We start from the raw sequence: 13,183 nt of genomic DNA, 5'->3' as shown, positions 1-13,183 counted from the left end.
CTGCTTCAGTAGACGAGTGAGACACTGTTTCTTGCCTTCTAGCAGACCAACTGATCAGGTTCGGACCGAGAAGAATGCAAAATCCTGTTGTGGAACGACGAGTCTTCTTGCAACCAGAGTGATCACTATCACAATATGCTGAAAGAGACAGATTGGAACTCTTCTTTATATACAAACCCATATGTAACGTACCTTTAATGTATCGTAGGATCGTTTGAGCAGACCAAAGTCAGATGTTGTGGGTTCATGCATTCTTTGACATACGAAGTTGACTGCAAACTGAATGTCAGGCCTAGTGATTGTAAAATATTAAGGTTTTCCCGCAAGACTTCGAAAGTAGGTAGGCTCAGAAAAGAGTTCAGGATTCATATTGTCCAGATTTTGTGGCAGTGGTGTTGGCATCGGATTGTAGTCGGACATAGCAGCTTGATAAAGAATGTCTTTGGCATAAGCTGTTTGATGGAGAAAGAATCCTTCTTTACACTTTTGAATTTCAACACCAAGGAAGTAGCTGGGAGCTCCAAGATCTTTCATAGAGAACCTTTTATTCAGAGACTCTAACAGAGTGTCAACTAGGCTCTTATCACTTCCTGTAAATAGGAGAACCAGAGATTTACCATTTTTGTGATATGTAAAGAGAGATGGATCAGACTTTCAGCAGGTGAACCCAAATTCAATCAAATATTTGCTGAAGGTATCAAACCAGGCCCTCAGAGCCTGTTTGAGGCCGTATAGAGCTTTGGTGAGTCGACAAACATGTGAAGGTCTCTGCTTATCGATGAAACCAGGAGGTTGGAGCATGAATAAAGGTTCTTTTAATTCTCCATGAAAAAACGCATAAGAAACATCAAGTTGTTTGATGTCCCAATCCTTTGCAACCACAACATCAAGCACCATGCGAATTGTTGCTGTTCTTACGACTGGACTGAATGTCTCCAGATAGTCCAGACCTTCCTCCTGATCAAAACCCTTTGCAACTAGTCGAGCCTTTAACTTGTCCACAAAACCATCAGGCCTAAGTTTGGTTTTGGAGACCCATTTACAATCCAAAATGTTCATATCCTCTGTAGGTTCCATCAAGTCCCAAGTATGAAGCATGTGTATTGTTGTGATTTCATCATGTGCTGCATCATTCCATCCTGGATGTGCTAGAGCTTCAGTTATGTTTTTTGGTTCTTGAGAAACGAAACGTGAGGTAAGAAGAACATATCATGGGTTCGGTTTGTGTATCCCTGCTTTTGTTCGAGTAGTCATGGGATGAGCATTGATCTCTTGGAGCTCTTCTTGTTGATTTTCAAGATCTTCTTCTTCAGCAACTGAACTCTCAGTGTCCTCCCCAGTCAAATCTTCATTCTCACCAATATTTGTAGTAATATTCTCAGATTCTGAAACTGTTGTTGGTGTGGTTCCTTGAGTTGGATAGACTGGAGACTGAATAGGAACAGGAACTGATTGTGGAGATGGCGATGCTGCTTGCCAAGCTTCGAGCAGGGGAGTTTGATATGTTGGAAGCAGATGCTTGTATTGTTGTTGAAAAGGAAAGCAACTTTCATCAAAAATAACATGTCTCGAGATGTAAACCCTTCCTGTTGGAGTATATAAGGATCGATATCCTTTATATTAAGTATGATAACCCAGAAAGACACATTAGAGAGACCTTGGATCGAATTTGTTACTTGCCATAGGTCTGAGACAAGGATAACATGCTGAACATAAGACTTTTAACATAGAATAGTTAGGCTTCTCTTTGAATAAAAAATCAAACGGACTGCAGTTGTCCAGTGTTGGAGAAGGTAGAAGATTGGTGATGAAGCTTGATGTGAAGAATGCTTCAACCCAGTGATGTAGAGGAGTGTGACTGTGAAACATCATAGTTAAGCCCAACTCAACTATATGTCTGTGTTTTCTTTCAGCAATTCCATTCTGTTGAGGAGTGTAGGGACATGAAATTCTGTGAATTATGCCATTTTCTGAGAGGAATTGTTTAAGAACATTGCTTGTGAACTCTCCTCTCCATCACCCTGAAAAACTTTCATCTTTGTCTTGAATTGATTCTCAACCATTGATTTAAAGACCTTGAATATAGAGAAAAATTCAGACTTTGCTCTTATAGGGTAGAACCAAGTAAATCTTGAGAATTCATCCACAAAAACTGCATAATATTTAAACCCTTGTTGAGATACAACTGGAGAAGGTCCCCAAAGATCACAATGAACTCGATCTAGGGGACAAAAAAATCTTGAATCCGATTCAAAAAACTGTAATCTACTATTCTTCCCCATCTGGCAAGGCTCACAAATGGAGGTTGTTCTGCTCTTATTAATGTTAACTTCCTTGCTGTTCTTGAGGTGTTGGAGAACTTGAGAATTTGTATGTCCAAGCCGATGATGCCAAGTATCTTCAGAGGCTGTACATTGTCGATTAGAGAACAGTGCCACAAATTCTTGATTCTCCTAAGTGTATAACCCTCTATTTCATGGACCCTTTGCTACCACCTTCTGAGTTGGTATGTCAACAATACATACTTTATTAGAATCAAACCAAACTCCACAAGGCAGATCATCACACAATTTAGATATATAAATGAGAGATTTTTGCATATCTGGGCAGACCAACACGTCATTTAACGAGATATTACCTGTAGAGGAAGCAATGGTAGCTGATCCAACATGAGTGATAGGTAGGTAAGTGCCATGTCCAACCTGAACTGTGTCATTCCCATTGTATGTTGTAGCAGACTGCAGATTAATGGCCGAGGAAGTGACATAAGCGGTAGCTCCAGAATCAGTGAGCCAATCATTACCATCAGAGATTTTTAGGGAGGAAAACACTTGAGCTACGTCAGGTCTCTGATAGTTGTGATCAAAACAATTCCAGCAATCAGACGCAAGGTGTCCTGTTCGACCACAAATCTAACAAATGGGACGTTCACCAGAAGACTGCTGAGTTGTTGGGTGTTGAGAGAAACCTCTACCACGAGAGGAGTAGCCTCCACGTCCTCTGTTTTGTCCTGAAGATCGACCTCTGCCACGATAGCTTCCTCTCGACTGGTTGCCATAGCCACTTTGTTGAACATGAAATGCAAGATGTGGAGTAACAGCATCTGGGACATTGTACGACTGAAGCTTGTTGTCAAAGCTTTCAACTTCAGAAACCACATCACCGAAGCTTGGTGGGGAGATCTTGCTCAAGGAGCTTTGGACGACAGTGGCGATTGGTTCATAATCACGACCCAAACCATTTAAGAACCCAAATATCTTCAGAGACTCATCTATTGGCTTACCAATAGAACTCAAGGCATCACAAATGGCTATAAACTCTCAACAATAAGCAGCAAAGGACATGCCTTTCTTTTCTAGAACCCATAGACTACGGCGAAGAGCAAATTCCCTAGCAATGCTACTCTTATTGAAGTTCTCAGCTAAAGAAATTCAGACATCTCTAGAGGTAGTAATGTTATGAACATACCCGAGGACTTCTTCAGACAGAGTACCAAAGAGCCACGATCTGACGAGTTGATCTGTGCAAAACCAGGCCTCATACTGTGGATTAGTTTTGTTGTCGAGGTGGTACGAGAAGGAGCTGTCACGGCACTATTGACGAACACGATGAGTTTTTGACACAATAAGAGAGATTCAAACAGAGTCTTCCAAAGGAGATAGTTTGTGTTGTTGAGTTTGATAGTAACTGTACTCGTGACATGAATGTTGTCAGGGAAAGGATATGAGGTCGCCATTGTAGAACCTGTTAAGGTTTACAAGGCTCTGATACCATGAAAATAAAGATAAACCTTTGAGAAGAACTTGATTCTTTCTTATAATGTCAAGATAGGTTTACACTCTTAGAGAACTATGTCTTATATAGAAACAAAGAGAATAATCTAGAAATAGGTGAGTCATTGTGACAGCTCTCATGACAGCTGTGATGAGCTAGTCATCATCCTTATCTTGCAGAGCACCAAATCGGTTATGGAGCAGGTACAGTCTTTGTCATGACTTGAGAGTGTTGACCAACCTTCTTTGTTGGGCTTCCTCCTTGTTGGACTGTTTTGTGGCCCAACTCACATATATCACTTATAATTTGATCTCGTTTGCTTCTTAAATGTGATTTTGCAGAAATGCCACATCTTTTTTTCTCTTTTTCTCTCTCACGAAACCAATGTATCTTGTTGTTATCTTCTAACCGTAAGATTACCTAGTTACCCTTTTAATAACAAACATAAACAACATCGTCCTATTTTATAAGATAGTTTCTGTTTCAACATATGATAAAAGTTTGACTAACATCAAATAAAGTCAAAGTCTTAACCCAAAAAAAAAACAGTCAAAATTTGTATAAATTTTTTTATGGTAAATTAATACATCGATAAATTATGATACTTTGAATTTGAATTTGTTTATTAGATGAATCAATTAATTAATAGCTTTATAAACTTAATCCTATATTCTTAATTGTGTTAATTTACAGAGGTTTTACAATAGAATCATTTGTTGCTGAGCATGTGAAAGAAACTGAAAAAAAACAATAATTAAAGTTTGGCTTTGTCTTAAGCAATTATTATTATCATCAGCAGTTACTAACAGTTAAGCTCCTGGTTACAGAAAACAGAGAGACAATAGAGAGGAATCTGCTCTTCAGAAAAGAGTTAACAAAAGAAAATATGGATTTCGCTATAAGAGATATATTGGCGCACAACTGCACAAGTAATCTTGATACTTCTGCTAGTCATTAAAAAAAAAAAATCGTACATAAATTTTCTGTTTGAACATTGACCAATAAAAAACTTTCTTCTTTTCTCAAAGGGCTGCCTGTATGAGACCCCCAGTAAAATAGTGTTTCAACTAGTATACCCCTGTACTTTTACGCTCTACCTAATTCTCCCTAGACAACATCTATTCTTCCCAATTTCACTTATATTAATTGATTTCTATCTAATCAACCAAAATAAATTAAGCTTTTAAAAATCTAAGTTTTGCGTTTTTAAAATTTATAATTCGCGATTACTGTACCGCGATTGGCTTAACCCGACTCAAAATATCAGACCTGAAATCATTTTGTTTACCCATTTTCCCCAAATCAAATTGGGAAAAAATAGAAATTAGATCTTCTTCTTCTTCCTCGAAACCAAGAAAATCGAGTTCTTCTTTCTCAATTCAATTTCTTATTCTTTTTCTCCGTTTGTTTGTTTCTCTTTAATTGGAAGTATGAGCCAGTTTTCTTCTTCTAATTAGTCTCATCTGACTTCGAGAACTACTCACAGAGGAGTTCCGAGTAGGTGATGGTGTGGTAGCAAAGTACCCTCATTGTACCTAATTTCTTTTCCCCAAATCATTTTGAGGAAATGGGTAAACAAAATGATTTCGGGTATGATATTTTGAGTCGGGTTAAGCCAATCACGGTAAAGTAATCGCGAATTATTGATTTTAAAATGCAAAACTTAGATTTTTAAAAGCTTAATTTATTTTGGTTAGTTAGATAGAAATCAATTAATATAGGTGGAATTGGAAAAAATAGATGTTGTCTAGGGGGAAATAGGTAGAGCATAAAAATACAAGGGTAAACTAGTTGAAACGCTATTTTATAGGGGGCCTCATACAGGAAGCCATTTCTCAAATTATCCGTATACTCTTATAAATAATTTCATTCCTTTTGGTTTTAACTGTCCCAAAATAAACTCTTTTACTTCATTTTAAAGATTATCCATTTCGTACGTACGTTTGAATTTATAAAAACCCAAACCAAATATTTTTTGGGGAATTCTCACAAATAGCACAATTTTAAGTTTTTAGTCCAAAATTAGCACATATTCTCAAATGTTCCAAATTTAGCACAAACTAATATATCATTAATAAAATTAAATTAAAACAAGGATTAAACAAAATGTTGAAATTGTGAGAATTAGAGAATCCGTGTTTCACCGGCGAGAGAGACCATGGAGAGAGAGAATTAAAGCATTGACGGTGTCTATCACGGTTAACACGGCGGCGGCAACTAGATGGACGCTGATTCTTGCCGGAGAGAGAAACCTAACTTTGATTACCCTCAAAGCGAATCACTTGCTAACGATGGTGTTGGGGAAGCTGGTGGCAATAGTAGAGATCCGAGCCGTGGTGAGGCTATGTGGTTAGGAGGTCTAGCTTGTAGCGATAGGGACTAATACCACCGCCACGCAGCGCCGGATACGAAAGGTTGCGACTCCTAAGCCCGATAAAGTGGGATGGAAGAGAGTAGTGAGGATATTTGCCAAGCAGCTTCTGATTTAAACTCAAGGTAAGCTCGATTCTCGATTCTGAATTCTGGATTTGATTCTTAGGTCTCATTGCTTTATTTGTCCGCTTGAGTCCTATGGTGTGATCGACTTCCCTTTCTTATTTTCAAACGTTTTAGATTTTCAATAGATTGACTGATTTGTGATTTGGGTATCTCAATCATGAACTCTATATTCTTGTCCTTGTTTTTGTTTATTTGGTTTCTGGATTTGATAAAATTATGTCGGTGAATTGAAATTTAGATGGTGATGATGATGACGTTTAAGTCTACAAGGAACTTAACGATTTGGTCCTTGGAGATTTCTTATTCTTTAAATTTTGTTAGGATTATCTCATATTAGATTTGTTCATTGCTCATGACAATAAACTGTCAATAGAGGAATTATAAATATCTAGCTTTAGATGATACATGTTTGTTGTTTGCTTTGAGTTCCGTAATTAGAGATAAATTCAGTTGAATTGTTCTATTCAAGATTTCTAGAGCGACACTAGTTTGATTCATTTTTTCAATTCTTGATTTAACTTGTAGGTTGCATTACCACTAAGGAGCTGGGGATTGTGATGTGTTGTTCTCTTGGAAAAAACCCAACCGAAGCAGAGCTTCAAGACATGATTAATGAAGTGGATGTGGATGGTAATGGTACCATTGATTTCCTTGAGGTCTTGAAATTGCTGCTGAGTATGGCTATATTCTAAGGTAAGCAACCAAAACTTCTTATTCCCATGCATTACCCTTTATCTTATAACTCAGGATCTATCTGGTGTGACAACAACAATTTTTTTCTTGAAAGTAATTGCAGAGCATGTGATGGAACTTTAAACCAAGATGACTAATGGATCAACAATCAAAAAGACAAGGAGACTGCTCTTGTTTGGAGTTACAAGGATGTTAACCTTTATTTTGACTCATTTCCTTTAAAGCTCTATGTTGAATATGTGTTCCTAAATCACTGTTTGTATTTTCACTTTGCCTCAATGTGTACTCGAAGTAAAGGCTTAGATTATTGGTTAAACACCAGTTCTCGGTTTCACATCCTAAAATAACACTTTATGAAGGCTTTCTTAAATTCAGAGGATGCCTTCCTAACACTTTATGAAGGCTTTCCTAAAAACCAATTTTTTAACCCAAGACTTTAGAAAAATATTCCTAAATTTTAAGTAATCCTTCCTAAACATTATAGTGTCCTTCCTAAATTTTTTTAACAAGTGTTTTTTAAAAAAAAAATCAAACTTTTAGGAAAACCTTCTTATACTTTGAGAAGACCTTCCAAAATTTTAAGGAATTTTCCCTAAATGATAATTAGACTACTAATCTCATAATAACAAAAAATAGATAAAAACATAGCATTAAATCTAAATTATTTCAGAAAACACACCATCCAAAATAAGAAAATATCTATAATACAAAATCTTAATGAAAAAAAGCTAATATTATGTGGTTTTATATATATAATGTTATGCTTAGGAAGGTGAAGGTCTTCCTAACACTGACGGATCCCTTCCTGTATCTTTGCCGTTCCTCCACCAACCAAAGGTCTCATACATGTGTAGCATAACAGAATACATAAACAAACTTAGGTTCTAAATAATCTATAAACAAATTACATTTGTCGTCCAGATCCATAATTGTTGATAAAGACGATAAAACAAGATTTGATTCTCCACCAATCCTATATATTCCACAAAGAGGATGATGGTTGGATCGCCTTTGGTTGTTAAAAGTTAAACTATACTTGTAATGAGATAAGGAAGATGGCCTATATATATTCCTTGATCAGTAGTATGTCAATGTTTTTTTTCACATATCTCAAGTGACATTCACAATCTTACTGTCTTACAAAGAATACAAAATCCTGATGACTAGCTCTTTATACTCTCTTAAATGTTACTTCCACAAACTTATAAGGAACTGAAACTAGAGATAGATGTACTGGCAAAAATAAGGCACTCTAGCAATCGTCTCAAGAACAAAAAACGTTGCATAGATTCGATAACAATACAATCTGTGAAGTATCTTAATCACCAAGTCCTGAGGGGAAACATAAAAGAAAAAAAAAAGACAACATCAGAAGAAATGAAATAACTCTTGTTAATAACATGAACATACAATCAATTATCAAACTTTCTAAATTTCTAGTAAGACGCAACAATATAAAACCCTTACAGTAAGGAGACATTCACTCCTTGCTCATGCTTAATGATTCATGAGTCAAACAAAGTAGTTGAAGAAGAACTCGTATTTGACTACTCAAGTGGTTCTTTACCAGTAAATGTCTCGGCTTTAAATGACTCCTCCACCACCACTTTCTCTTCATCTTCTTGCAAAATCGTTGCTTGAACTCGATAATTGTTCCTGAATTTTTATTCATTGACGGATGATCCTTCCTTTATTCCGGTGGAAGGAACCAAGCTGATTCGCCACATCAATTCTATCACCAAATTTTCCCATTTGAATCGAAACAATGAAAGACCAATCCCAACACCAAAATTGATAGCCATATATAGAAGGAAGTTAAATCACAATTTCATCACTATCTAAATCGAACACACTCAAAATCCATTTCAAATCACCGTTAGAAGATTAATTACCTTACGTAAATCACCATTGTTGATGATAGTTCTAACTCAACGAGTCGAGAACCGGAGACGAAGCAACGATGACATAACAAATCAACCGATCATAAACGATCCCTTCCCCATGGGTTGATTTGAGAGGACCACAACCAATTGCTTACCATTTCTCTTTAAATGATTCGATTAGGAGGAGAGTCTCGTCGATACAGGTTTGGTTTTTCTTGCAAAGGCGGAGGTTATACCGGCTAAAGCGGTGGAGTACGGTGAGTCAAAAAGCTAATCGTTTCGGCGGTTCTCCCAGAAGTTGATGAAGATCTCAGATCGAAAGATTCACCTCAAACTTCGCCGGAAAAAATATAAATTCTGGAGTTTGATTTTTAGAGTAATGAATTTTGGTAACTAATTTTGGTAACATTTGGCTAACTATTTTTGGTATCTAATTAAATAATCAATATTTTATAAATGCTATATCTGGAAAATTTGAGTATGTGTGCTAATGTTGGAAGGAAAACTTAAAATCTATATACTTATTTAAGCAACCCTTTAAACAAATAACCCTACTCATGTAAAATATTACGCAAAATGCCACTGTATTTTAATACAAAATATAATAACATAATCTTAATATTAATTTGTTGTAACCTAAAAATGATTATCTAAAAAAATAGTAATTATTAATTTATTAGATTACAAGAAATCATTAATAAAATAATTTCGAAATTATTTAATAAAATAATAATAAAATTATTTCAAAATTATGTAATAAAATAATTAAACAGATTCTATTTATTATTTCAGAAATCTTAGGAAACAATAACAAACTATTTAGAAAATTATAAAACTTAAATCTATTTATAAAACTAAGATTAAATATTTACATATCTAAATCATTTAATAATAACAAATATATATTAAAATTAGGATACAAAATTGTTTATATTTTTAAAATATATCTATATACTTATTTAAGCTATGTTGTTAAAAATTTAACCAGTTCTGATGTGATATTACGAAAATGCTATTATATTTTAATTATTCTAATAACTAACAAAAGAAAAGTTTAGATTTGTTTACAAAATAATAAAATTCTATTTATTATTTCATAAATCTTAGGAAATAATAACAAACTATTTAATTGGCTAAAACTTAAGTGTTTATACACAATATTCACTATATAAACAATACTAAGTGTATAATATTGATAATATACATAACCTAATTGTAATTTTCACCTATAAAATTAATATACAACATGTTATACCAATAACTTCAATTTGTAAATTTGGTATATTAAGATCTCTAAACACGATCACATCAATTTGTAATACTAAATCACGGGTCAATACATGTTTTGTTGGATTTTTTTGGCTTTACCGAATGTATAATTAACGAATTTGATATTGCACCAAACAAAAATAGTAGTATCAACTACGGGTCGAAATCAGAGTATAACCTTAAGTAAATTAAATATATAATTTTATAAAATGTATAGAATTAATAAATTTTCTACTATTATTTTGTAACAAACAAATCCAAATTTACATAAATATTTCCTCACGCTGGTAACATTATTCTACAAAATATTAACGTGTATTTATGAGTCGGGTAATAAAACGGGTAATGAGATGGGTAACTAGTCGCTCAAAAATTAAATTAATATCCAATACTCGATTATTATTCATGGATAATATAATTAATATACCCTTCACTCGACCTTAAAGCTGCGGGTACCTTTTTTCGGGACGGATACAAACCGGAAAACGGGTCCAATACGGGTATCGGTAGTAGTTTCCAGTTCTACTTATTAGTAGTTTAATATGAATCAAAATTCACCATATAGTACTATATTATATAACATGTAAATGAATGATACAACATAAACATAATATTAACAAATAACAAAATAAAAAAAAATTCTCCGCGCTACCAGCGCGGGTTACTATCTAGTAGTGCTATTATAAGGTATTTCTCATATTTTTTTTATTTGTTCTAAACCAAGTTTTGGTTTTCAAATTGCTAATATATTTTGTTTAATCTAAAAAAAAGTTTAAGTACACATTAGGAAGCCAGAATATTAGCTAAGCACTTTGAAATTATCACAATTTATTTATAGCTAATCTTGTTTTGTTAGTATTATACGTTGGGAACCACAATGAAACAGTAGAGAATGATAATAGTTTAGGCACTGTTGAAAGATAATGATTGTTCTTCAAGAGTTACATATTTGATCACATAATTATTAGTCATAACAATAGCTTTGTCGAAGCCAAGATCTAAAAATTGGGAAGCAACTTCCAAACTATCAACACTGGCGGCATTGAGGTGATCATCACGTACGGTTCATATAAATGAAAACATCAAAGTAGTATGAGTTGTTGTCAAACCTCGAAAACAAAGTAACAACTCCTGGATCACCATCTCACGTTGTTGGCTCAAATTATAAGGCTAAGAGCACACTTTCTAGATTTTCCACTTAAGACTATACGTCTAGACAATGCTGGTGAGTTTACATCCCAAGCGTTTAATGATTACTGTATGTCCATGGGGATGAGTGTGGAACATCCTGTGGCACATGTCCATACACAAAACGGATTAGCTGAATCCTTCATTAAACGAATACAACTGATAGCTCGACCATTGTTAATGAGATCGAAGCTCCCTATGTTGGCTTGGGGACATGCAGTCTTACATGCTGCAGAACTTATACGCATCAGGCCATCTAGTGAACACAAATATTCTCCATCCCAACTATTAACGGGTCATGAGCCAGACTTATCCCATCTCAAAATATTCGGGTGTGCCGTTTATGTATCTATTGCTCCACCATAGAAAACTAAGATGGGACCTCAAAGGAGGATGGGAATATATGTTGGATATGAGTCTCCCACTATTATAAAGTATCTTGAGCCGGCCACAGGAGATTTATTTAAGGCCAGATACGCGGACTGTCACTTTGTTGAGTCCGAATTCCCTATGTTAGGTGGTGAGACTAGCAAGCTGGTTAAAGAATTAACATGGAATCAAACATCCTTAAATTAGCAAGATCCTCAAACTCTAGTATGTGATGCAGAGGTTCAAAATATTATTCATTTACAGAAGCTAGCTAATCAATTGCCAGATTACTTTGCTGACCCAAAGAGAGTAACAACATCGTACATACCAGCTTGTAATGCACCAGTACGTATTGATGTTCAAAAGGAACACAATAATCAAGTTGCTACAGAGTCTAAGCCACGTTTGAAACGAGGTAGACCATTAGGTTCCAAAGATAAGAACCCTCGGAAGTCTAAAGGTGCAAAACAGACCAAGGTTAAGGGAATTACAGAAAATACAGACATAGCAGCGGCAAATCCTAAGGTACCAAATGAGGTTTGGGATGCTGAACCTCAAGGACCTGAAGGTATTGATAATAATGAGATCTCAATAAATTATATAATGTCTGGAATTCACTAGAACCGAAAGGATGTCGACATCAATGAAATATTTGCATACAAGGTAGCACTTGAGATAAATGCGGATCATGAACCCACATCTATTATAGAGTGCACTCAAAGTAAAGATTGGTTAAAATGGAAAGAAGCTATTGACGTGGACTTAAAATCTTTAAGGAAGAGAAGTGTGTTTGGTCCGATCATAAGGACAACACCTAATATAAAGCCAGTTGGACACAAATGGGTCTTTGTAAGGAAGAGAAATGAGAATAATGAAACTGTGAGATATAAAGCACGGCTTGTAGCACAAGGATTCTCTTAAAGACCAGGAATAGACTATGAGGAGACATACTCCCCTGTGATGGATGCAACAATATTTAGGTACCTAATAAGTCTGACTATAAGAGAAAAACTGGATTTGCGGTTAATGGATGTTGTAACCGCATACTTGTATGGTCCACTGGATAATGAAGGTTATATTAGATTACCAGAGGGTATTGAGCTCAAAGATAAGAGTGGTTCTCGAGAACAGTACTACATTAGGCTGAAAAAATCCCTTTATGGACTAAAACAGAGTGGTCGAATGTGGTATAACCGATTAAGTGAATATTTAGCTAAAGAAGACTATAAGAATGACCCAATCAGTCCATGTATTTTTATTAAGAAGTTTGCAAACAAAAGGTTTGTAATTATAGCAGTTTATGTTGATGATTTAAACATATTTGGAACCCCTGGTGAAATCTCCCAAACAGTAGAGTATTTAAAGAGAGAATTTGAAATGAAAGACTTAGGAAAAACTAAGTTCTGTTTGGGGCTGCAACTTGAGTACATAAATAATGGAATCTTTGTGCATCAAATGGCATATACAGAAAAGGTACTCAAGAGGTTTAATATGGACCAGGCTCACCC

At 35.1% G+C, this 13,183-nt stretch overlaps 1 protein-coding gene and 2 long non-coding RNA genes across 4 annotated transcripts; 1 reads left to right on the top strand and 2 right to left on the bottom strand.

Annotated features, from left to right (window-relative positions):
• Positions 1-1,209: 1,209 nt before the first annotated feature.
• On the bottom strand, positions 1,210-3,736 carry LOC147930720 (uncharacterized). The gene is made up of 6 exons (XM_087476999.1): positions 3,469-3,736; positions 2,969-3,310; positions 2,639-2,896; positions 2,260-2,407; positions 1,677-1,858; positions 1,210-1,586 (listed from the first exon to the last, which is right to left on the bottom strand). Exons 1-6 carry the CDS (start codon positions 3,734-3,736, stop codon positions 1,210-1,212), a joined length of 1,575 nt encoding a protein of 524 aa, XP_087333125.1.
• Positions 3,737-5,754: 2,018 nt separating this feature from the next.
• LOC109127716 (uncharacterized) lies at positions 5,755-7,310 on the top strand. 2 transcript variants are annotated; one of them, XR_015575231.1, is made up of 3 exons: positions 5,755-6,270; positions 6,799-6,966; positions 7,061-7,310. It is a non-coding gene; the product is annotated as an uncharacterized LOC109127716 (long non-coding RNA). The 2 variants fall into 2 exon arrangements; XR_015575232.1 differs by having other exon boundaries at positions 5,868-6,270; positions 7,070-7,310.
• Positions 7,311-8,225: 915 nt separating this feature from the next.
• LOC104773037 (uncharacterized) lies at positions 8,226-9,240 on the bottom strand. Its single transcript, XR_002037135.2, has 3 exons — positions 8,859-9,240; positions 8,534-8,698; positions 8,226-8,298 (listed from the first exon to the last, which is right to left on the bottom strand). It is a non-coding gene; the product is annotated as an uncharacterized LOC104773037 (long non-coding RNA).
• Positions 9,241-13,183: the final 3,943 nt, after the last annotated feature.

The sequence above is a fragment of the Camelina sativa genome, chromosome 12 (genome assembly GCF_030686135.1).
Source record: "Camelina sativa cultivar CO46 ecotype springtype chromosome 12, ASM3068613v1".
Lineage (NCBI taxonomy): Eukaryota > Viridiplantae > Streptophyta > Magnoliopsida > Brassicales > Brassicaceae > Camelina > Camelina sativa.
This window is presented reverse-complemented; position numbering and strand designations above follow the sequence as displayed.

Bases quoted from the DNA above. Each gene is read 5' to 3' on its own strand.
- LOC147930720 (XM_087476999.1), bottom strand. From the start codon at position 3,736: ATGGCGACCTCATATCCTTTCCCTGACAACATTCATGTCACGAGTACA. The intron at 2,897-2,968 runs GTTTCTCTCAAC...GTGGTCGAACAG, and splicing joins CTACTCCTCTCGTGGTAGAG to GACACCTTGCGTCTGATTGC. The intron at 1,587-1,676 runs GTAACAAATTCG...ATACTCCAACAG, and splicing joins TTGTCTCAGACCTATGGCAA to GAAGGGTTTACATCTCGAGA.